Here is a 22,780-nt window from a genome sequence, read left to right on the forward strand (position 1 = left end):
TCTTTCTCCTGCAGACCAGTTTGCCAATGTTCAGGAGTAAGCAGTTCTCTGTGAAAAGGAGATTCAGTGACTTCTTGGGTCTGTATGAGAAGCTATCGGAGAAGCACTCTCAGAATGGATTCGTAGTCCCACCACCTCCAGAAAAGAGCTTAATAGGTGAGGGGGGTGTCCAGAAACTCTGCCAGTCAATGCAATTAATTCTAAACCTGAGGTGAGCTGTTAGCTTTCCATGAATATGCACTAGTGCATTGGGTTTACTGGCAGGCATGTTCTCTCAAACTGCAAAACAGACAAATCCTGCAGAATATTAGTGGGAAAACAAATCTTGTGTTTGTAAGAGCATCTGCCACAGAATCTGGATTCTGAGTAATGATCTGGCTTAAGAGGCAGTCAGAACAGTCTCTGGTCAAGTGCTCAACCTTCAAATGTAAACTCTTAATAATCTGTCAGTAGCTTTGGAGAAGCTATTAATAAATAACTTCTGACAAACATAAATTTTCTCTTGGAGCAACTTGTGAACAGCGTGGCAAACATTTGAATAAATAGCCTGATTATTCACATTGCTGTAGTTTTCTGTACACAGAGTTGGTTGTGTGTACCACATTACATACACTTGAACTTAGAACATCGTCACTGACTTGCTTTTCTCTTCAGGATCCAGATCGGTTACCCCTTTCTCAAACCCTGCACAGGCTTGTTCCATCTCATTCCATGCATGTGGCTTTTCTCCTTGTATCTGCTTATCTGGCAGCATCCCCTCGTCCCTTCCCAGCCTTGCTGCTGGTACAGGATCCTTGTGCTGCCTCAGAGGAAAGATGTTTCTGATCGATCTGCCATATTTGTTACCTTTCCCTGAAGCATCTGTCTGTCTGAAAGTACCTAGTGCTTTTCAAATAAAGTAGTGTCTCCTGTCTGCCATTCCAGGAATGACCAAAGTGAAAGTTGGGAAAGAAGACTCCTCCTCTTTAGAGTTCCTAGAGAAGAGACGGGCTGCTCTGGAAAGGTATGGGCCATTGCCTCTGAGATGCTGTCTTTGGGACAGCCTGCCTCTTCAGTGTAGCTACCCCCAATACAAGCAAAGAGATTCAGAGGGGAAGCTTTCAAGGAAGGATCAGTGAGACGTCTCCTGAGTATGGACACAGGCTTGCAAAGCTCACTGACCTAAATGGGAATCAGCTCAAACCCGTCTGGGTATTTAATACATTGTGAGATGACTACAGCAAGATGAGACCCCATCACTTCAGCCAACTGTGTTCACCTCGGTTACAGGAGATCCTGTATAGTACAGACAGGTTCTAGACATCAAAGGGCACTAATTCCAATGTAGGTTACAAAATTTGTTTAAAAACAGAAATGGCTCTCCTCTAAAACCAAACATAAAGTAGTAAACGAATGCCCAGGAGGCTTATAAACTGAGCAGGATTGGGGTAGGGAACAATAAATTATGGAATTGTTAACCATCCTTGGTAGATGGCAGTGAAACTGGGGTGTTCAGCCTTGTCTGGATGGAGGGTTAGTGTGCAGCAAGCTGGGCTGTAAATGTACAGCCCACTGCATGACCCTGCTACTGTGCATTTAAAAACTCCCTAGTGCACTTTGAGCTACTCCCATTTAAAATGTTCCCTGAGGAGATCGTCGTGTGCAGTAGCAGGGTCCACGAGGCCAGCTAGTGCACCGCATGCTAGGCTGCTATAGATGTATGCACTGTTTGCCATGCACTATCTTGGTCTAGACAAACCCTTAATCTTGCCAAAGGAGGCCTCTGATCTTAGTCACATGCAGACTGACTCCTAGCGTTCAGAACTGTGGTGCAGCTCAATCTTCCGAAGTTCAGGAATATCAGGAACACAATGGATTCTTTGAATCCTTGAGTCAAGATTGGTCTCTCTAAATCTACTAGAGCTCTACCACAATTTATGGGCTAGAGTCAGGAATTATTTGGTGAAATTCTGTGAGCTGTGACATGAGTCAAGACTAGATTGTAATGGTCCCTTCTGTATGTAATCTGTAAGGAACAGATCTCTGGGTGGGAACAGCTTGTTAGCCTACAGTTGGCTTGCTGGTCCTGTCTTGGTGGCTAAATTGCACTTTACCAGTTCTGTTATAACATGCTGTACTGATTCCATGCAGACTTCACTTGAGGCTTTTTACAACTGCTAGTAATGATAGAGGTAAAGGAGGAAAGTCTGGATAGACCAAATGACTTGTTTACTAATGCATTTTCACTCTATAGGTACCTTCAGAGAATAGTCAACCATCCAACCATGCTGCAGGACCCTGATGTCAGGGAGTTCTTAGAAAAAGAAGAGGTTTGTATAGGGCTTGGCTATACTTGCAGATGTAGAGCGCTTTGGGTTGAACCGGCCTTCGTACAGCGCAGTAGTGAAAGCGCTCCAGTCTGTCCACACTGACAGCTGAAAGCGCCCTGGCGTGGCCACATTTTCAGCACTTGCAGTAGCATTGGGAGCGGTGCATTATGGGCAGCTATCCTAGCATTCATGTGGCTGCAACGTGCTTTTCAAATGGGGAGAGGGATGGGGTGGAGAGTGTTGTGTGTATGTGGTGTGAGAGAGTGAGTGGGGTTTTGGGGTGCTGAGTGTCAGCATGCTGTCTTGTAAGTACAGAACCCCCTGCCTCCCCCACCTCTCTCACTCAAAGCAAATATTAGCTGTTTGGTTTTTTTCTCTGAGCTGATAAGCAGCTGGCGCTTTGAAAGGGCTATTTCTGCATTCCTGCCAGAGTTTACAACAAAGACAAGAGGCAGCTTCAGTTAATGGGATTATGGGATGTTTCTGGAGGGCAATCAGAGCACTGTAACCTAACTCCTGGTTCACACTGACACTATAGGTCTCACCCAATACGCAGCAAACCTTATCCCTCTCAGGGAGGTGGAGTACCAGCAGCACTCTAACCACGGAGTTATGTGCCTTGCCAGTGTGGACAGGGAGTGAGTTAGAGCGCTCTGGGCAGCTTTTTTGCGGTATAATGTGAAAGTGTAGCCAAGGCCATAGAGAATGCATAAATACAGCTGCAGGTGTTCTGGAAGTGTATTGAGGTTGTCTACCTACATGTCTTAAGAGGATTCAAATGAAACTGCACACTTCAGGAATTAGTTTAAGTAACTTTCGCCATTAGCGTGTAACATTCTACATCTTTCACTTGAGTGTCAAAGCTATCTACACTTTTTTGCCTTTTCACTTATTTTGCATAGATTATAAGAGGTCTTCTCAACACATAGGAATTACAAGAATCAAATTCTTTTAACTTTTACAAAAATAAAGTGGGGATAAATGCCTAATCATGTGGTGAAATCACACATCTAGGACTTAGGAGACCAGACACCTGTGTCTTGCTTCCACTGGCTGACCTTGCTCAAGTCATGCAGAGTCTCATTCAGTGGCTGATCTCTGAATGCGCTCCAGAGACCTTAGGGTGGCTAGTTTCAAGTTATTGGGAAAAGGGGATGCTTTCATAAGATGGTAGGGTAGTCCTTGGTCTTTGAAAACGTGCAGGCATGACATCCAAGCTGTCCAGGTGCTTGAGCTGCAGCTGGCTGCCCAGTGTTGGCCAAAGTCAAATCAACAGACTCACTAGTCTCAAACTATGAAATGCTCAAAAGAAATCTGGGGTGGATGGGGGACTGTGACTCACTCTGCTTTACTGCACTGTCTCTTGGATCATAAGTCTTTAAAGTTCTTTTCTAGTTAAAGTGACTCAGTGTTACTCTGGGGCTCCACGCTTATTCCTGTATCGTGCTCAATTCACAGCTAAACCTCTGTGCATCCCAGCAAACTTGCCCTGGTATTTGAGTCTGTGTTCTCTTCTTGTCAGATCAAGTGATTGTGCACTCACACTTTATGAAGGAGGGTGCACAAGTGTAACCAACTGATATAGTAAATGATGCATGAGCAATAAAATCTGGCTCCATATTGGCTGTTTTGGTGCTGTAGGGCCAATGGGAATAAACTTTTTAAAATTAAACAATGATTCCACTCATGGAAGTAGAATTATTCATTGTAGAACCACCTTCTCAGCTGTACACGACTGCATGTATAGTCAGTCCCCTTGGTAAGACTATCTGTGCCAGACTTTGAGCTGGTTTTCCAGACCTGAAGGAGAGCTCTGTGTAGCTGAAAAGCTGCTCTCTTGCCAACAGAAGTTGGTCCAGTAAAAGATACTCCCTCATCCACCTTGTGTCTCAAATATCCTGCGGCCAATACTGCATACAACATCTGCCAGACTCTGAGTCATGAGCTCGCTTCTGAGGGTGGGATTGACAGAGGTAACCTGGTCAATCAGCATGCAGTTAGCTGAAATTTGATCTCCATTAAAATACTAAGTCTGAGTTTCAAATGAGCATGCCAGTCATAGCAGGGTTTCCTAATGACACTCTGCAACATGCCAGGGGATTTAGACTGTTCTAAGATAGCAAAGCTCTTGCTTCTGGCACTGTGCAGACAGTAAATCTTCAAACATTGCCCTGAGGCCCCACATATGCCTCCTGGTTCTTGGAGATCCAGTCCAGAGCGTTTAAATTCTGAGTGACTTGGGAAGCAGCTTGAACTACAGAAAGCTATATAACCAGAAAACATACTAGCAAGTGCAAATTCATACCTCTAAATTGCAGGCACTGTCATTTAACTAGCCTTATCCAGAACTAGTCTCCTGAAGTGCACTGACTCAGTTCCCTATCAGTCATTGCAATGATTATCATGGAGCCAGTCAATCTAGTGTCCATGTGGTACTGTGATCAAAGTAACCAGGAGTTCAGCCACTATAGCAAACAACCAAAGGCTTTTTGATCTCTCTACAGCTGCCCCGAGCAGTAGGCACCCAGACACTGAGTGGAGCAGGTATACTAAAGATGTTCAACAAAGCCACTGATGCTGTTAGCAAAATGACCATCAAGATGAATGAATCAGACATCGTAAGTAGTCAGTGACATTTCTCCTTGGGCAGCCTCGAAGAGGGAAAACGGGTTGGCTAAGACCCAAATGTAACCTTGCAACCGTTCATTCAGTCCTCGTTCATGCCATGAGAATGTGTGAACTCGCCTCAGTTGTGGATTTGTCCATTTCAGTGGTTTGAGGAGAAACTTCAGGAGGTGGAGTGTGAGGAGCAGCGCCTACGGAAGCTACATTCTGCAGTAGAAACACTAGTCAACCACAGGAAAGGTAATGGGGTCTCTGTCTCAGTAGAACTCGCAGCTTGAACTATAGACACTGCTGAGCTTTGACCTTGTGTGGGGGTTGAGATCTGCTCACCACTAGCACCTGCTCTGCATTATGGTGCTTACCTCCTAGAGTTACCTTTGCTAATACCATGTCTGCAGTGAGTAGGAAAACAGAGCTGGAAGGGGTGGGAGAATACATCTGGCCTGTAAAATCTCCTGGTCAGGAGGCATGATGTGCAGCAGAGAAGAGGCAGAATCAGTAAGGTTAAATGTCCTGATCTGGATTCAGAGGCTGCTGCAGTAATTGAATAAACTCCAATTCCAGCTTCTGACTCCTAAGAAGCTGTTCATTCTGCTGCTTTTCATTGTGAGCTCTCTGAAGGGCAACTATATGCAGTGCGGAGCAGCAATTTCACTCTCTCTCCACATAGAAATATACAAAAACACATAGTGGCTGCCTGGGATCTGCATCTCTAGTGTGTCTGGCCACCTACTTTATTTCTCTGCCAACTTTTCCACTCTTGCTACTAGCTACAGGCACCCAGCCCTTCCCCGTCAAAGCCCCAAGAGGCAGTTGATTCTTGCTGTGGGATCACTGGCTCTTTTCAGTTGACCACATGGGTGGTCAGAAGGCAGTTGTGTTGGTAACTAAATCAGAGATAAGCAACCTTTAGCCTTCTCTCCCCCTACTCTGGGCTAATCTTTCTAGTTGGGTTGTCACTATTGGCTACTGCTTCACTTTGAGTGCTCCGCAGTCAGCTGTATTTACACTCCTCTCATTCCATCCACTAGAGTTAGTACTGAACACAGCACAGTTTGCAAAGAGTTTGGCCATGCTAGGGAGTTCAGAAGACAACACAGCCCTGTCTCGGGCACTCTCCCAACTGGCTGAGGTGGAAGAGAAGATAGAACAGCTGCACCAGGAACAGGCCAGCAATGACTTCTTCCTCCTGGCTGAGCTCCTGAGTGACTACGTTCGCCTTCTCTCAGTTGTAAGGGTAAGCAATCCTCACATCCTGTCCATTGCAGGCAAACCTTTGGCATCTTGCCACAGGAGTAGAGCAGGGCTGGCCAGAACATGGCCCTTGGAGTTGGGACAAGCCAGGAAGTGGCCACCTTCATTCTTAATGTGGAGGTGCAGGCCCAGACTACAGGTTCCAGAATTATGTGCCAACAGCATGTAGGATCGAGATGCAACACTGCATGCTGGGCCCTGTAGAGCACTATCTGAGCCTTGGTCTGGCTGCATTTCATACAAGGACCTATAGTCTGTGCTGTTGCTTTGTAGTACAGCTGAGGAAACTGTTCTCCCTGAGTTAATATAAACCATGTGTAGCTCCCATAAAATTCACTATGGCCCTTGGCTGGGCAAGGTGGGACAGGCCTGCTGTAAGCTTGTGCTGCATGAGCCCAATGCACTGACCTGGTAATTGTTCTTCATGGGCCAAGCTTAGCTCTTCTAGAATTCTCCCCTCTGACCCATGCAGTCAGCCTCAGGATGCATTACAAATTGGTACAAAGAGCAAAGTCCTAGAGTAGCTGAGAGCCCAGGAAAGGGATTAGCTTCATTAGCCATTGGCACAGAACATGGAGCCCAGGTGGTATCTGGGGCTCAGCTCATTTTAAAGATTTCCTTTTCTTGCTGCTGTTCTAGATTTCTCACTTCCACTTATGCCATTTTGTCCAATCTTTGCAAACTGTTGTAAATTGCTCCTTCCCGTCTCTCTCCTTGACAGTGCCGTACACTGCGTTGGGAGTCCAGAGAGGAAGTCTGGCTTGGTGGTTAGGGTGTTCGCCCGGAGCTTGGAAGACCTGGGTCCTAATCCGGGCTCTGTCTCATACTGTGACACCTTATGCAAGACACTTAATGTGTCTGGGCCGCAGTCCCATCTGTCAAATGGGGCAATAGTGCATACTTAGGAGGGAATTGTGGGGGATAAATACACACAAACTGAGCTGAGAATTCAGACACTTCCTGTAGAAGTTTAAGATGTTAGAAACCAGACTGTGTTGTAGGGACGATGTATTGACTTTTTGCTGGGGGAAATCTCCAGCAGGAAGGTCAGGATTTCTACACCTTTGTTTCCCCCCTAGGTTGTCTTTATCCTTCAGTGTCTGAAATGCTCTTGGGCTTTTACGAAAGCCCAAGTAGTTTGTCTCCTGTGTTCTGAAATGGATGCTCACCCCCCCCCCCCCCCAAACTCCTGACTGACGTTGGTGAGGGTTATCTGTTCACAGGCAGCTCTTGCAGATCACCTGATACCAAACATACCACTGAAGCATATGGTCAACACCCAGGTTTCTAACCCATGTTACAGATCAGTACCCGAATGGCCAGAGTTTGAAATGCTGATTTCCATAAATCCGACTGAAAACAATATGAGCTGCAGGTACTTGGCACCTTTGAAAATTAAGCATTTAACTCCAAGCACTTGGGTTTGAAAGTGCTGGCTGAGTCCTGGGACAGCTTATCTGTGAAGCCATAAAGATACTGGGGCAAGGAGCCTGCAGGGAGGAATAGCCTGTCCCAGTCACTTACATGTGCCCTTGCTGCATGGGATTAGCATCTGCCTCTCATGATTGGAAAGGTCACTTGTGACATCTAATGGAAGAACCACATTCTGGAAGGAGCGTGTGCCCCTAGTCTCTGGAGCTGTGCTAAGCATTCTGGGAGCAAGGGCCACTACAAGGTCTGAGCAAATCTCTACTTTTGAGCACTTTGCTTTCTCTGGGTAGCATTCGTAACAGCACAGGGGACATCTGTTGAACAGGTAGCATCTAGTGACCTTGTTCTCCCAGCCTCTTTTCCCACTATACAAGACTTGTGCTATGCAGCAGACTCAGGCCTGCTCAATTGCCTTGCTCAGTTTGTAAAATTATTCTAATTTCCTAACGGGGGACATAGGGGAGAAACAGGGACTCTGAAAAGCTTTCTTCATTGCAGCATCATCCTGCAGATCCATGACCTGTCCTGGGCCATTCATGTGCACTGGTCTCTCCCTACCTTAACAGACCAGTTGATGTGGCCTTTGGATTTTCCAATCCCAAAGGGGGCAAGATTTGGGTTTCCTGAAGCACAAGGAGTCTCTGGCCTTACCATGCAGTATGCTGGCTCCTCCTCCAGTCTGAAACTCCAGTTCCAGAGCTCTGAAGGAGCAGGTTGCACCTGTTGAAATTCTGCAACATGTAGCCAGAGTCTTCAATTCAGAGACTCTCGTCAAAGGGAAGGTCTTCCAGATCTTGTCAAGAGACAAAGGTGCTCTACTGCCTTGAAACACACCCTGAGAGCTCCAGAGCAGAGACAGTAAATTACCCAGATCAAACTATCCTCTTGGGATTACTAGCTCAAAAATAGCTTGGTGGGTGACCGTCACTGGAGCAGGAAGGAAGGTTGTTATGAGACTCCTGGAAGTCAGTCAGTCACAGGTAATGTAAACTGTGCACTGGCCCATCCCAGAGCCAGGGGGCAGTGTCCTATCAGACACAGAGCAGTGAAGCTCTCCTAGCAGAGGCTGGAGCAGGCCAGTGGAGGGGACTGGCACAATAGCTTTTCACTGCCAAATACAGCCCCCCCCCCCCCCTTGACTGCATAACAAACCTCTTGTAATGTTGTGACCATCCCCTTACACAGATGCACTGAATGCAGCTGTGAGGGCAAACTGCTGGTCTAATGTTCTGTCTGCTCCGGCACTGGCAGGGTGCCTTTGACCAGCGCATGAAGACCTGGCAGCGTTGGCAGGATGCGCAGACCATGTTACAGAAGAAGCGGGAGACTGAGGCCAGGCTGCTGTGGGCCAACAAACCTGACAAGCTACAGCAGGCCAAAGAGGAGATCTCTGAGGTGAGGAACTTTTGCGGGAGTGGGAGGCAAGCTGCCTCAAACCAGGGCATCTGCCAAGCAGGCCTTGGTTTAATGTGTCATTGTGCTCTGCAATTGCCTTGGTTTGGCAGCCAAACCAGTGCAATGACCCTTTCCTTCTGCACACCATCCCAACAAGCCCAGTTACCAAGTAGCACTGCACAGGAACTATAAATAAAAGGTCCAGGCCACTTCTCTAGACCAGACACTGGCTCTGCTTCCACCCCAGTGGGGAGTTGCATGTCCTAAGCCTAGGACGGGGTGACCAAACGGTGGCTCACAAGCAACACATGGCTTTTACTGTTAAAGTGTGGCTTGAGGAGCCCCCTTCCCTGTTTTCCACCTACCAGATGTGGGAGTGGGAGCTTGGGACCTCTGCTTTGCAGTGGAATAGTGGCTTCCGCCCAGCGGGGTGGCAGGGATGGTGTCTCAGGGTGCACCCCAACTCTCAAACTTCTGAAGATTTGTCTCATACGGCTCAGAAGGTCAGTACACTTTTGGTCATCCCTGGCCTAGGAGATAGGACATTCCATCAGTGGAAGGGATGGGTTTCTGGCTAATAAGTATTTTGCCCCTCTTTGTGTAGGACCCAAGCCTGGTTTAAACAGAGGCCTGTCAGTGCAAGGCTCTGTAGGGGGAGATCTTTCCGCCCATAGAGGGACCTTTCCAGTGCACCATGTCCGATGCAGAGCAAGTGACCTAGCTCTGTCTTCCTCCAGCTTGATGGCATGGCAAAATCCAACAAGAGTTGAGGGACATGGGGCAGGGGCTGCAGCTGGCTGTATAGTCGTAATGAGAGGACCTGATGGACAAAGGGGCTGTGCATCCTGGGGAGCTCTGCTGTAATAGCCCAAGAGCCAGATTGTTCCCTCTGAGGGGAGACGTTTGAGTCTGCAGGGAATCTCCCTTGAGGTTATCTGCTGGGAGTTGTAGGTGGCACTAAGCAGCTCAGCAGTGGATGTATTGGAAGAGGAAGTGACTATAATCCAGATGGGGTCTGCCCTGCCCTGGGAGATGTAGGAAATAACATGATCTGTCAACTCTTTGCAGTGGGAGTCTCGTGTGACGCAGTATGAAAGGGATTTCGAGCGGATTTCTTCTGTGGTCCGCAAGGAAGTGACACGGTTTGAGGTACAGTGGATCCCAGTCCTTCCTGCAGCATGCACATAACCAAACCTGGCAACTCGCTCCCATCTTGCATTCCCTTCTGCCTTCAGAGGGGCATTACAGTCTTCCCTAGCCACTGCTACTGAGATGTCTAATGGTGGGGTGGGTAGAAGGGAGTTCTCCCAAGCCCTTCCGTGCTCCTCCCAGATAGTGTCTCCTGGATTCAGTGAGGACTATAGAACTGGACAATCCAGCCTGATTGGACAAAAATCAACTTCTGTTTCACTCCTCTCTCCGTCCCTCACCCAGCCCCTCCAGGGGTAACATGCACAGAGCTCTGGTCTCTGCACTGCCCTGGCGTCCACTCACACATACACAGTGTGGAATGGTGCACTCTAATAGCAAATATCCCAGCAGCTTATTGCTGGCAACTTCAGGTAGCCCCTTCAGGCCACTGACAGGAGTGCTATCCTCTTCCCAGCTGCTTCTAATCCGATTAATCTGTACCCAAGATCTTAAGCTGCATTTTGGTCCTATGGCAGCTTTATTATCTGTTGTATTGAATGTGCCTGATATAACCACTAGGTGCTCAAATTAAGAATCCTAAATGAAAACTTGAAGCAAAATCCTCTTTGCAGCTCTTCCTGAGTCTTGCCTGTTCCAGCTGGAGATGAACCACACTGCAGATATGAAAGGCTGAATTAATTAATGTCCTCTCTTGCAGAGAGAGAAATCAAAGGACTTCAGAAATCATGTGACTAAATACCTTGAGACACTCTTAAACTCACAGCAGCAGGTGAGAATCTCTGACCAGCAGCTCATAAATCCCTCAGCTGGTTTGTTCCTGACATCAGCAACAAGTCCAGTCAAATGTAGGAGGATGTGAATTGGGTTACACCTGGCAAAGTGAAGCCTAGCTCTGAAAACATCCACTAAAGACTCCTATATAGTGCATGCACAATGCAGTGTTGGCTACCCTGGCAATCCAGAGACTTACCCAGCCCCAGAGTGTATGGAGAAGTGGTGATGCTCCTGAGCAGAGATGAGGGGTGTCTGTTTTGGATAACCATGTCCCATCAGAGGCTAAGCTAAACCTGGAAACTTGTATCATAGTGATGGTACAAGCAGCAGGAAATAGAGTAGTTAAGCATGGCTACTTAATAACAAGCCAGGCCATCAATATAGCCGGAGGTCTGCCTTGATCAGTCAAAACGAGCAAGGGTCAGTGTGATTCCATTACACCACTATCTACAAATTCTTCTATAGACAGTATAGTTGTTCCCGTGTTGTAGAAGGAACAGGCCTTTTCCTTTAAAGCACTAGACTACAACTGGGAACTTGTCTTGGCAGATGACTGGCAGCTTGCTTGCTGACTGTTTGTCTTTGTCTCCTTGTGGTCTCTGCAGCTGGTGAAGTACTGGGAGGCATTCCTACCTGAAGCAAAGGCCATCTCATAACCAGACCAAGCAAACCAGAACACACCTGAACTTACTTTGCCTTTTTATACACTGTACCTCTTCGCCTTTTACGGACAGACCCTAACTGAATGCATCCTGCAGAGCTGTTAGAGATTTAACCCCAAAATGAGCAGCAGCCCAGACAATAACTCTTCTAACTGTATTTTTGATTTAGCTTCATATATATATATATATATATATATTTTCTTAATGGAGAGACTAATTTCCTGCTTTCAGCCAAGACCTACAGTATGTGGTGCATGTGGGGAGGGGGTTAATGATATGTGTATATAAACAAAATGTATATTTTTCAGGCTGGGCTCTAGGACCTGGGAATAATGGCTTTCTGTTACTCCTGCAGTGCCATGAAGATTATGTAATAAAATATTTAAAAATCAGGGCAAACAAGCTAATTCTTGTTTCTTCAGCATAGGTGCCACATGGCTGGAGGTGGAGCATCTTGTCAAACTAAGCTAAAGTTTATCACAGGATGGCTTTTATTTCAAGTATATTGTGGGAAGCTGGAAACCAGGTTCTCAATTAAAACAAACACTGGAAGTTCTGGAGTGGAAATTTGGTTAGAATATCACTTCAAACCCTCCCTCCCTGGGCTAGCGACAGGTGTTAGACTTAACTGCTCAGTGGGGTAATGGACCTACTGTCAGGCAGTACCCCCATCTTCTAACCCTCCAGACTCGTGGGGGGCGGAGGGGGAGAGAGTGGTCTGTGAGACAGGACTCCTAGAGGAAACCCCCTTAGTCATCAGCTTTCTCCTCCCCACCCAAGTTTAGTGTGCACTGTGCCCTCCATTGTGCAATGGGCCTTTGTTCTGTATCTTGCACCTGCAGAGCCTATTAATTATCCTTCTGTCTTGCCAGCCCTGAGCATTCAAAACTGAATTGGACCCCAGGACTGAAAACCAAACGTTTCAACTTGCCTTCTTGCTGGAACCTGTACAGCTCCCAAGTACAGAACCAAAGCCTGACCCCAGGAGTCTCTGCTCTCACTTAAATGTGGAACTTGGCTGGTTGTGACTCCAGAAGCTGACACTGTAAAACACCAAATATCACAGGACACTTGACAAAATCCCAGGCTGAGACTGCTGTGCCTCTTGCTTGTGAGCTGTGTTGTGGGGAAACAAGCTTCCTCAAATAAGACTTTTGACTTAGGATCACAGGGAGCTGCAGGACCCCCTGGGCTTCTAGTATTCCATTTCTGCCTTCTGCCACTGATGATCACCCTTGTCTTACATATTAAGATTCATCAAAGTAGACTGTTATGCAGAAAAAAGAACCTGGCTAGATCGTCAAGCTCAACAGGTAGTGATCAATGGCTCCATGTCTAGTTGACAGCCAGTATCAAGCAGAGTGCCCCAAGGGTTGGTCCTGGGGCTGGTTTTGTTCAAATCTTCATTTAATGATCTGGAGGAGGGCATGGATTGCATCCTCAGCAAGCTTGCAGATGACACTAAACTGGGAGGAGTGGTAGATATGCTGGAGGGTAGGGATAGGATACAGAGTGACCTAGACAAATTAGAGGATTGGGCCAAAAGAAATCTGAGGTTCAACAAGGACAAGTGCAGAGTCCTGCACTTGGGACGGAAGAATCCCATGCGCTGCTACAGACTAGGGACCGAGTGCCTCAGCAGCAGTTCTGCAGAAAAGGACCTAAGGGTTACAGTGGATGAGAAGCTGGATATGAGTCAACAGTGCGCCCTTCTGGACAAGACAACAGCATTTTGGGCTGTATAAGTAGGGGCATTGCCAGAAGATAGAGGGATGTAATCATTCCCCTCTATGCAACATTAGTGAGGCCTCATCTGGAATACTGGGTCTAGTTTTGGGGCCCCACACTACAAGATGGATGTGTAAAAATTGGAGAGAGTCCAGCCGAGGGCAACAAAAATGAGTAGAGAGCTGGAGCACATGATTTTTAAGCAGAGGTTGAGGGAACTGGGATTGTTCATTCTGTGGAAGAGAAGAATGAGGGGAGATTTGACAGCTGCTTTCAACTACCTGAAAGGGGGTTCTAAAGAAGATGGTGAATTAGACTGTTCTCAGTGGTAGAAGAGGACAGGACAAGGAGTAATGGTCTCAAGTTGCAGTGGGGGAGGTTTAGGTTGGATATTAGGAAAAACTTTTTCACTAGGAGGGTGGTGGAATCTCCTTCCTTAGAAGTTTTTAAGGTCAGGCTTGACAAAGCCCTGGCTGGGATGATTTAGTTGGGGCTTGGCCCTGCTTTGAGCAGAGGCTTGGACTAGATGGTCTCTTGAGGTCCCTTCCAACCCTGATCTTCTATGGAATGCAAACGATCACCAGAAGGATCTGAACAGTGCATCAAAAGGCCTTGGCTGCAAGGTTGTTTACACGTATTCCTCCACCAGCTTTTAGTGTCCCACTCTCCGTAGGGAATTAATGTTCTAGTGAACTCCTTTAACGCAGGTTCGTTCTGCTAGATGCTGCTGTCATGTGCTTTTGGAATCTGTTACCTAGCAACAGTCAGTGCAGGAGAAATGGGTTTGATCACAGCTTCTCCCTCTTAAATAGGGCTGCCATCATGTTGGAGGTCTTGGCCCAATGGGCTAAAAGTTTTTAGCCATAGGCTAGCCCCTGCCCTTAGCTTAACAGGTTCAATTTTAGCTGTTTTGGTATCCTAAGCAGTAAGAAGGCAATTAGCCAGGCATTTACACTCAGCGTTGCACCTTGAGGGCCAGCTTGCCTAGAGTTTGCTCAAATGGTGGTAGTTCAGGGCGTTGTGTATGAGACTGCAGAGCGCTGCATTGTCTTAACAGCTCTAATCAACTCACACTTGATACCCCTCCTCCTCTGAACAAAGCATGAGTGGAATGCAAACAGCTGTTTCCTTTTCCTCAGCAGGGAATGAGCCATGTCCCTTTGAAGGGGCAGGGGTAGTGTCCCTAAGAAGAGGTAAGGCCTATAACCTCATTCCAAGTAGTGTCTGACCCTACAGAAATCTTAGCTGCAGTACTATATATATATATACATTTCTGCACTCCTTGGGGGGGCCATCTTCACACAGGGCCTAGTGAACATCAGCTGTGCTCCAGGTCTAACTAGTTATGGCTAAGGGTATGTCTACACTACAAAATTAGGTCAAATTTATAGAAGTTGGTTTTTTAGAAATTGTTTTTATATATTCAAGTGTATGTCCCTGCACAGAAAATGCTCTAAGTGCATTAACTCGGCAGAGTGCTTCCACAGTACCGAGGCAAGCATTGACTTCCGGAGTGTTGCACTGTAGGTAGCTATCCCACAGTTCCTGCAGTCTCCACTACCCATTGGAATTCTGGGTTGAGATTCCAATGCCTGATGGGGCTAAAACATTGTCGTGGGTGGTTCTGGGTACATATCATCAGGCCCCCGTTCCCTCCCTCCATCCCTCCATGAAAGCAGCAGCAATCGTTTCACGCCTTTTTTTTTTTTGAGTTACCTGTGCAGACGCCATACCATGGCAAGCATGGAGCCCGCTCAGCACACTTTGGCAATTAGGAGCACATTAAACACCACACTCATTATCCAGCAGTATATGCAGCACAAGAACCATGCAGAGTGATACCGGGCGAGGAGGCGACGTCAGCGCAGTCACGAGAGTGATCAGGACATGGACACAGATTTCTCTGAAAGCATAGGCCCTGACAATGCATGCATCATGGTGCTAATGGGGCAGGTTCATGCGGTGGAACGCCGATTCTGGGCTTGGGAAACAAGCACAAACTGGTGGGACTGCATAGTGTTGCAGGTCTGGGACGATTCCCAGTGGCTGTGAAACTTTTGCATGCGTAAGGGCAATTTCATGGAACTTTGTGACTTACTTTCCCCTGCCCTGAAGCGCATGAAGACCAAGATGAGAGCCGCCCTCACAGTTGAGAAGCGAGTGGCGATAGCCCTGTGGAGGCTTGCAACGCCAGACAGCTACCGGTCAGTTGGGAATCAATTTGGAGTGGGCAAAGCTACTGTGGGAGCTGCTGTGATGCAAGTAGCCCACGCAATCAAAGATCTGCTGATATCAAGGGTAGTGACCCTGGGAAATGTGCAGGTCATAGTGGATGGCTTTGCTGCAATGGGATTCCTTAACTGTGGTGGGGCCATAAACAGAACCCATATCCCTATCTTGGCACCGGAGCACCAAGCCGGCGAGTACATAAACCGCAAGGGATACTTTTCGATAGTGCTGCAAGCTCTGGTGGATCACAAGGGACGTTTCACCAAAATCAACATGGGATGGCCGGGAAAGGTACATGACTCTCGCATCTTCAGGAACTCTGGTCTGTTTCAAAAGCTGCAGGAAGGGACTTTATTCCCAGACCAGAAAATAACTGTTGGGGATGTTGAAATGCCTATATGTATCCTTGGGGACCCAGCCTACCCCTTAATGCCATGGCTCATGAAGCCGTATACAGGTAGCCTGGACAGTAGTCAGGAACTGTTCAACTACAGGTTGAGCAAATGCAGAATGGTGGTAGAATGTGCATTTGGACGTTTAAAGGCGCGCTGGCGCAGTTTACTGACTCGCTTAGACCTCAGCGAAACCAATATTCCCACTGTTATTACTGCTTGCTGTGTGCTCCACAATATCTGTGAGAGTAAGGGGGAGACGTTTATGGCGGGGTGGGAGGTTGAGGCAAATCGCCTGGCTGCTGGTTATGCGCAGCCAGACACCAGGGCGGTTAGAAGAGCACAGGAGGGCGCGGTACGCATCAGAGAAGCTTTGAAAACCAGTTTCATGACTGGCCAGGCTACGGTGTGAAAGTTCCGTTTGTTTCTCCTTGATGAAACCCCCCGCCTCTTGTTTCACTCTACTTCTCTGTAAGTTAACCACCCTCCCCTCCTCCCTTCGATCACCGCTTGCAGAGGCAATAAAGTCATTGTTGCTTCACATTCATGCATTCTTTATTCATTCATCACACAAATAGGGGGATGACTACCAAGGTAGCCCAGGAGGGGTGGTGGAGGAGGGAAGGAAAATGCCACACAGCACTTTAAAAGTTTAAAACTTTAAAATTTATTGAATGCCAGCCTTCTGTTTTTTGGGCAATCCTCTGTGGTGGAGTGGTTGGTTGGCCGGAGGCCCCCCCCCACTGCGTTCTTGGGCGTCTGGGTATGGAGGCTATAGAACTTGGGGAAGAGGCTGGTTGGTTATTCAGGGGCTGTAGCAGCAGTCTGTGCTCCAGCTGCCTTTGCTGCAGCTCAACCATTCACTGGAGCATATTGGTTTGATTCTCCAGCAGCCTCAGCATTGAATCCTGCCTCCTCTCATCACTCTGCTGCCACATTTGAGCTTCAGGCCGCCACCTCTCCTTCCAGTCATTTTGTGCTTTTCTGCACTCTGACATTATTTGCCTCCATGCATTCCTCTGTGCTCTGTCAGTGTGGGAGGACAGCATGAGCTCAGAGAACATTTCATCAGACGTGCGTTTTTTTTTGTTTTTTTTTCTTTCTAATCTTCATTAGCCTCTGGGAAGGAGAAGATCCTGTGATCACTGAAACACATGCAGCTGGTGGAGGGAAAAAAAAGATAACGGTATTTAAAAAGACAAATTTTATAAAACAGTGGCTACACTCTTTCAGGGTAAACCTTGCTGTTAACATTACATACCTAGCTTGTGCTTTCATTACAAGGTCGCATTTTGCCTCCCCCCACCGCGTGCCTACCCCCTCAACCCTCCCCACACCCCGTGGCTAACAGCGGGGAACATTTCTGTTCAGCCGCAGGCAAACAGCCCAGCAGGAACAGGCACCTCTGAGTGTCCCCTGAAGAAAAGCACCCTATTTCAACCAGGTGACCATGAATTATATCTCACTCTCCTGAGGATAACACAGAGAGATAAAGAACGGATGTTGTTTGAACACCAGCAAACGTACACTGCAATGCTTTGTTGTACAATGATTCCCGAGTACGTGCTACTGGCCTGGAGTGGTAAAGTTTCCTACCATGGAGGACGCAATAAGGCTGCCCTTCCCAGAAACCTTTTGCAAGGGCTTTGGGAGTACATCCAGGAGAGCCGCGAATGCCAGGGCAAATTCATCCTTTCACATGCTTGCTTTTAAACCATGTATACTATTTTAAAAGGTACACTCAGCGGAGGTCCCTTCTCCGCCTGCCGGGTCCAGGAGGCAGCTTTGGGTGGATTTGGGGGGTACTGGCTCCAGGTCCAGGGTGAGAAACAGTTCCTGGCTGTCAGGAAAACCAGTTTCTCTGCTTGCTTGCTGTGAGCTATCTACAACCTAATCATCATCTTCTTCTTCATCCCCAAACCTGCTTCCGTGTTGCCTCCATCTCCATTGAAGGAGTCAAACAACACGGCTGGGGTAGTGGTGGCTGAACCCCCTAAAATGGCATGCAGCTCATCCTAGAAGCGGCACGTTTGGGGCTCTGACCCGGAGCGGCCGTTCGCCTCTCTGGTTTTCTGGTAGGCTTGCCTCAGCTCCTTAAATTTCACGCGGCACTGCTTCAGGTCCCTGTTATGGCCTCTGTCCTTCATGCCCTGGGAGATTTTGACAAAGGTTTTGGCATTTCGAAAACTGGAACGGAGTTCTGATAGCACGGATTCCTCTCCCTATACAGCGATCAGATCCCGTACCTCCCGTTCAGTCCATGCTGGAGCTCTTTTGTGATTCTGGGACTCCATCATGGTCACCTCTGCTGATGACCTCTGCATGGTCACCTGCAGCTTACCACACTGGCCAAACAGGAAATGAGATTCAAAAGTTCACGATCCTTTTCCTGTCTACCTGGCCAGTGCATCTGAGTTGAGAGTGCTGTCCAGAGCGGTCAAAATGGAGCACTCTGGGATAGCTCCCGGAGGCCAATACCATCGAATTGTGTCCACAGTACCCCAAATTCGACGCGGCAAGGCCGATTTAAGCGCTAATCCACTTGTCAGGGGTGGAGTAAGGAAATCAATTTTAAGAGCCCTTTAAGTCGAAAAAAAGGGCTTCATCATGTGGACGGGTGCAGGTTTACATCAATTTAACGCTGCTAAATTCGACCTAAAGTCCTAGTGTAGACCAGGGCTAAGACAAAGGAGAAACCTGGTGTAGGCTATGCCTAGTGTCATTGCTGTGAGCCGTGACAGATTCAAAATGGTAAAAGCGACATGTAAAGCCATAAATGTCCCTCTGGAGCAGTGGTTTTCAACCTGGTGAGGGTGGGGGCTGCACATCCATTTGACCCTTTTTTTAAGGGTTCTGCAAATGAGAAAAAAAGGTTAAAAACCTCTGACCTAGCAAAGCTACCCCCCTGGTTGCCTGGAGGGAGAGTGTGCTGTGGAGCACTGCAAGCCCCCTGCCCATGTCTAGAATTACCATGTTTTATCCCTCAACCCTGCAGAGAAATATGGGCCCCATGCTCTGTATACTAAAGGGGTGAAGGAACCACTGAGCCTGGGACAAGGCATTTAATGATGTCTGCAAACAAGCAGCTAGTCCACAGAATATGGTAGCTTACAGCCAGTGAGCTGCTAAAGGGATGTTCTACCTACCCTGCCCAGCATGTCACTTTTTCCTGAAGGGCAGCCACCTGTGGGCACAGCAACACCCCACAGGCCTGAGACAAGAGAATGAGCCCCACGGGGATTATTCAGAAGATGTGCTTTAACATCTCTCAAGGCTGAATTTCACTCTCCCTTTGCCCCTGCCCAGCCAAGAGCCTACCTTCCCCTAGAAGCCAAGCACAGTATGGTCCTGCCTTGCTGAGGGCTGGGGCGAGGGTGTCCAGGTCGAGGATAAAGATGCAACAGATCCAAACTCTCAAACTGTCTGTTTCCTGTCCTAGCAGCAAAGGGGAACCTGGCATGCAACCACCCCAGCGGTGCTTTCCTTGAAGCTAGTCATTTGCAGGGATAGTTGCAGAGCATAAATTTCACCTCTTCCTCTAGGCTCGCTGTGAGCTGCCTTCAAGGAAAGGCTTTAGGGGCTAAGCATTGGGATAGCTGCTGTACCAGTGCAGGGTATGGATCATTTATGTCCCCCTATAGAAACAAATAAGACATAAGCCTTTCCGCTAGTGTCTAATCCAGGGATTCTCAACCTCTGGGTCATGACCGCAAATTACATTGCGAGAATGACAAAGTTGTGTGGGAGGCGTGGAGGGGGGTGGTCAGGGTTGGGTCCTGCCCCGGGGGGGTGGGGGGGATTGTAGAGTCTGTCCCCATACTTGCCCAATCACAGCTCCTGCAGCTCCAGTCCCACGGGACTGTGAGAGGGCTCATCTTGTACACGGGGTTGCAATGCTGCCCAGGTTTGGCCCAACCCCCCAGTATCATGATGATGTGGGGTGCTGGCTGGGCCAAATGTGTGAGTGGCGCTGCAACCTCACGTGCTAGGTCACAACCCCTCTCATGCAAATTTGGCCTGGCGCGGGGGGCTATCCCCAAGCTGAGCAGTGCTGCTACCCCAGAGGTTGCAACAAGAGGGGCTGGAAGCCAAGCTCAGCCAGTCCTGCAGGTCAGGAGCCGCTGCTATGGTACACAGTGTACTTGTTTAGTACTTACTGTGTTCATAGGGATAGTGTATCTCAGGTATTCAGTAAGCCAGATGGTTTTTGCATTGAAGCTATTTAGTGGGTCATAAGAGGCCCTTGAGGTTTAGGCCTGGGGCCTGAACCCTAGCAGCTTGAGAACCATGCTCTAATCCATCCTGCTACTAGTGAAGGTCATAACAAAGGTGGGGAAGGGACGAGGCAGGCCAGGCTCCCAGGAAGATGGGGCAGTCACCAAAATGTTTCACAGGGTGGTGTGGCAGCTCCTGGGGCTCCTGTCCCACACGGCTGGCCGGGCTCGACTCCCTGCTCCAGGCACTGCAACCTCTGGGTCCCAGCACCATTCAGGTTTGGCCCAGCCGTCATGATGAAGGGAGCCAGGGTAGTTCAAATATGAGTGAGTGGCCCTGGAACCCCATGAGTCCTGTCACAAGCCCCTCACACAAATTTGGTCCAGTCAGGGGGGCAGGGCCAAACCTGAGCAGTGCTGCAGCCCTGGAGGTTGCAACACCTGGAGCGGAGAACCAAGCCCAGCCCGTCCCACAACACAGGAGCTACACTGTGGGGAGCGGGCCGGCCAGGACCCAAGCAAAAACACCCTGGAGCGTCCACCCCCAGACTATTTACTGGGTCACAACAGGCCATAAACATTTCCAAATGGGTCCTGAGCCCAAAAAGTTTGAGCACCGCTGGTCTAAGGGATGGCCACATTCTGATGGCTCCATTGAATTAGGTATTTAGTAGGGCTGTCAATTAATTGCAGTTAATTCACACGATTAACTCAAAAAAATTAATCGCAATTAATCGCAGTTTTAAATCGCACTGTTAAACAATAGAATACCAATTGAAATGTATTAAATATTTGGGATGTTTTTCTACATTTTCATATATATTGTATTCGGTGTTGTAATTGAAATCAAACTGTATATTATTTTTGATTACAAGTACTTGCACTGTAAAAATGATAAACAAAAGAAATAGTATTTTTCGGTTCACCTCATACAAGTACTGTAGTGCAATCTCTTTGTTGTGAAAGTATAACTTACAAATGTAAGCGAGGGAACAGTCCCGCTATTGTGGGGAACTTTCCTGACTTCTGCACTACCCCGGTGAAGTGGGCTAGCGAAAGGATCTGAGTCCTCGCTCCCACTTCCTTTACCCAGTGGTCTCCCTGCCCTTGAGGACTCCCCTTCCACTTTCCTGTCTGGCAGAGTCCTCGTAACCCCAACAAGGCTGGGCCCAGGATTCCTGGGGGGCTCGACCCCCAACCCTGCTGTGGTCACCTAGGACAGGGGCTAGGATGTCCCCACTCGGGGGTACTCTCTCTGGACTGGTCACTTCTCTGACCCACTGACCATGACACAAGTTAAAGCAAATGCAAGTTATTTAATCGACAATTAATTTTAAAAAGAATAAGGAAAAATGGGAAAGGTTAAAGGAAACACATCAACCCGCTCTGTGGCAGGGAACATCACAAACAGTGTCTCTGGAACGTCAGGGCAGTTCACAGTCTGTTCCTTGTAAGTCTCAGGCCCTGGCTGTGCTGCAGGGATGCTGTGGGTTGGACACTCACTCTGGTGGTGGCCAGACGCTCTCAGGCTCTAGGTGGCAGGGCCCTTCTTCCCAGCGTCGCCCCTGCCCTGTCGGGGTTACCAATCCTCCCCGAGTCTGGCCTGCAGAGCCTCCTGGCTGAGGTGTCTCCCTGTGCTGGGCCCGCTGCCCAGGGTCCCCCTCGGTCTCCCCAGCTGCTCACCGCACCCAGCTCCAGACTGCTCCAGCCCCAGCTGCACCACTTTGTCTCTGCACTGCTGCTGCTCTGCCTCCAGGTCCCTGGGCTGCTTCTTTGGCCCCTCTGCCTCTGGTTGCTGCAGCTCTGCTCCCAGGACAGGTCTGCTGACTGCTCCCAGCACTGACCTGCTTCCTGGGCTGCTTTTCTGGACCCTCTAGCTCTGGTTGCTGCAGCTCTGCTCCTAGGGCAAGTCTGCTCTCTCTGGTCTGTGCCTCTGGCTTTGGGGCTGCAGCTCTGCTCCCAGGACAGGGTCTGCTCTCTCTGGATCTGGCACAGCTCTGCTCCCCAGCTTAGCTTGGGCCCCTGCTTTCTCCTTAGCTCGGCCCCACTCTGTCTGACCCAGGCAATTCCAGCTCACATGAAGGACAGGCCCTCCATAGCCTCCTGACTCCCTGATTAGCCTGCCCGCCCTGTCATTCAGGCTGACCTGGAGCATTGGCCTCTCCCCATTGTTCCTGGGGGCTGTCAGTCTCAGGGTCCTCATTCCCCATCCACCCTTCCCCCTTTTAGTACTGGGAACAAAACACCCCCTCTGAATGTTAGTAAGGGGGCAACAGTCACCTTACACAAATGTAGATTTTTTTGTTTGTTACATAACTGCACTCAAAAACAAAAGAATGTAAAATGTCAGAGCCTACAAGTCCACTCAGTCCTACTTGTTCAGCCAATTGCTAAGACAAACAAGTTTGTTTACATTTACAGGAGATAATGCTGCCCTCTTCTTATTTACAATGTCACCAGAAAGTGAGAACAGGTATTTGCATGGTACTTTTGTAGCCAGCTGTGATAAATGGGAGGAGTGGGGGGAGGTAGCTCCCTTTTTTGGGCACCCAGCCAGCCAGTTAGCTATAAAATCCCTCTGGGTGACTGTTCTCTGCTTGCTTTACCTGTAAAGC

General features: G+C 48.4%; 1 protein-coding gene across 5 annotated transcripts in view; it reads left to right on the top strand.

The window, feature by feature from the left end:
* SNX1 (sorting nexin 1) overlaps nucleotides 1-11,994 on the top strand; it is a 40,695-nt gene extending 28,701 nt beyond the window's left edge. Inside the window, exons 6-15 of one of the 5 annotated variants that reach the window (XM_073363197.2) lie at nucleotides 15-156; nucleotides 925-1,003; nucleotides 2,234-2,309; nucleotides 4,814-4,927; nucleotides 5,081-5,174; nucleotides 5,966-6,171; nucleotides 8,871-9,014; nucleotides 10,083-10,163; nucleotides 10,864-10,935; nucleotides 11,546-11,994. In XM_073363197.2, the coding sequence (XP_073219298.2) occupies nucleotides 15-156; nucleotides 925-1,003; nucleotides 2,234-2,309; nucleotides 4,814-4,927; nucleotides 5,081-5,174; nucleotides 5,966-6,171; nucleotides 8,871-9,014; nucleotides 10,083-10,163; nucleotides 10,864-10,935; nucleotides 11,546-11,596 (1,059 nt within the window). In that variant the 3' untranslated portion in view covers nucleotides 11,597-11,994. Of the gene's footprint in view, nucleotides 1-14; nucleotides 157-924; nucleotides 1,004-2,233; nucleotides 2,310-4,813; nucleotides 4,928-5,080; nucleotides 5,175-5,965; nucleotides 6,172-7,411; nucleotides 7,564-8,804; nucleotides 9,015-10,082; nucleotides 10,164-10,777; nucleotides 10,936-11,545 lie in introns of those variants that run through there. The other 4 variants (XM_073363198.2, XM_073363199.2, XM_073363200.2 and 1 more) reach the window with 4 other exon arrangements.
* The last annotated feature ends 10,786 nt before the right edge of the window (nucleotides 11,995-22,780 follow it).

Source organism: Lepidochelys kempii, chromosome 10 (genome assembly GCF_965140285.1).
Source record: "Lepidochelys kempii isolate rLepKem1 chromosome 10, rLepKem1.hap1, whole genome shotgun sequence".
Classification (NCBI taxonomy): domain Eukaryota; kingdom Metazoa; phylum Chordata; order Testudines; family Cheloniidae; genus Lepidochelys; species Lepidochelys kempii.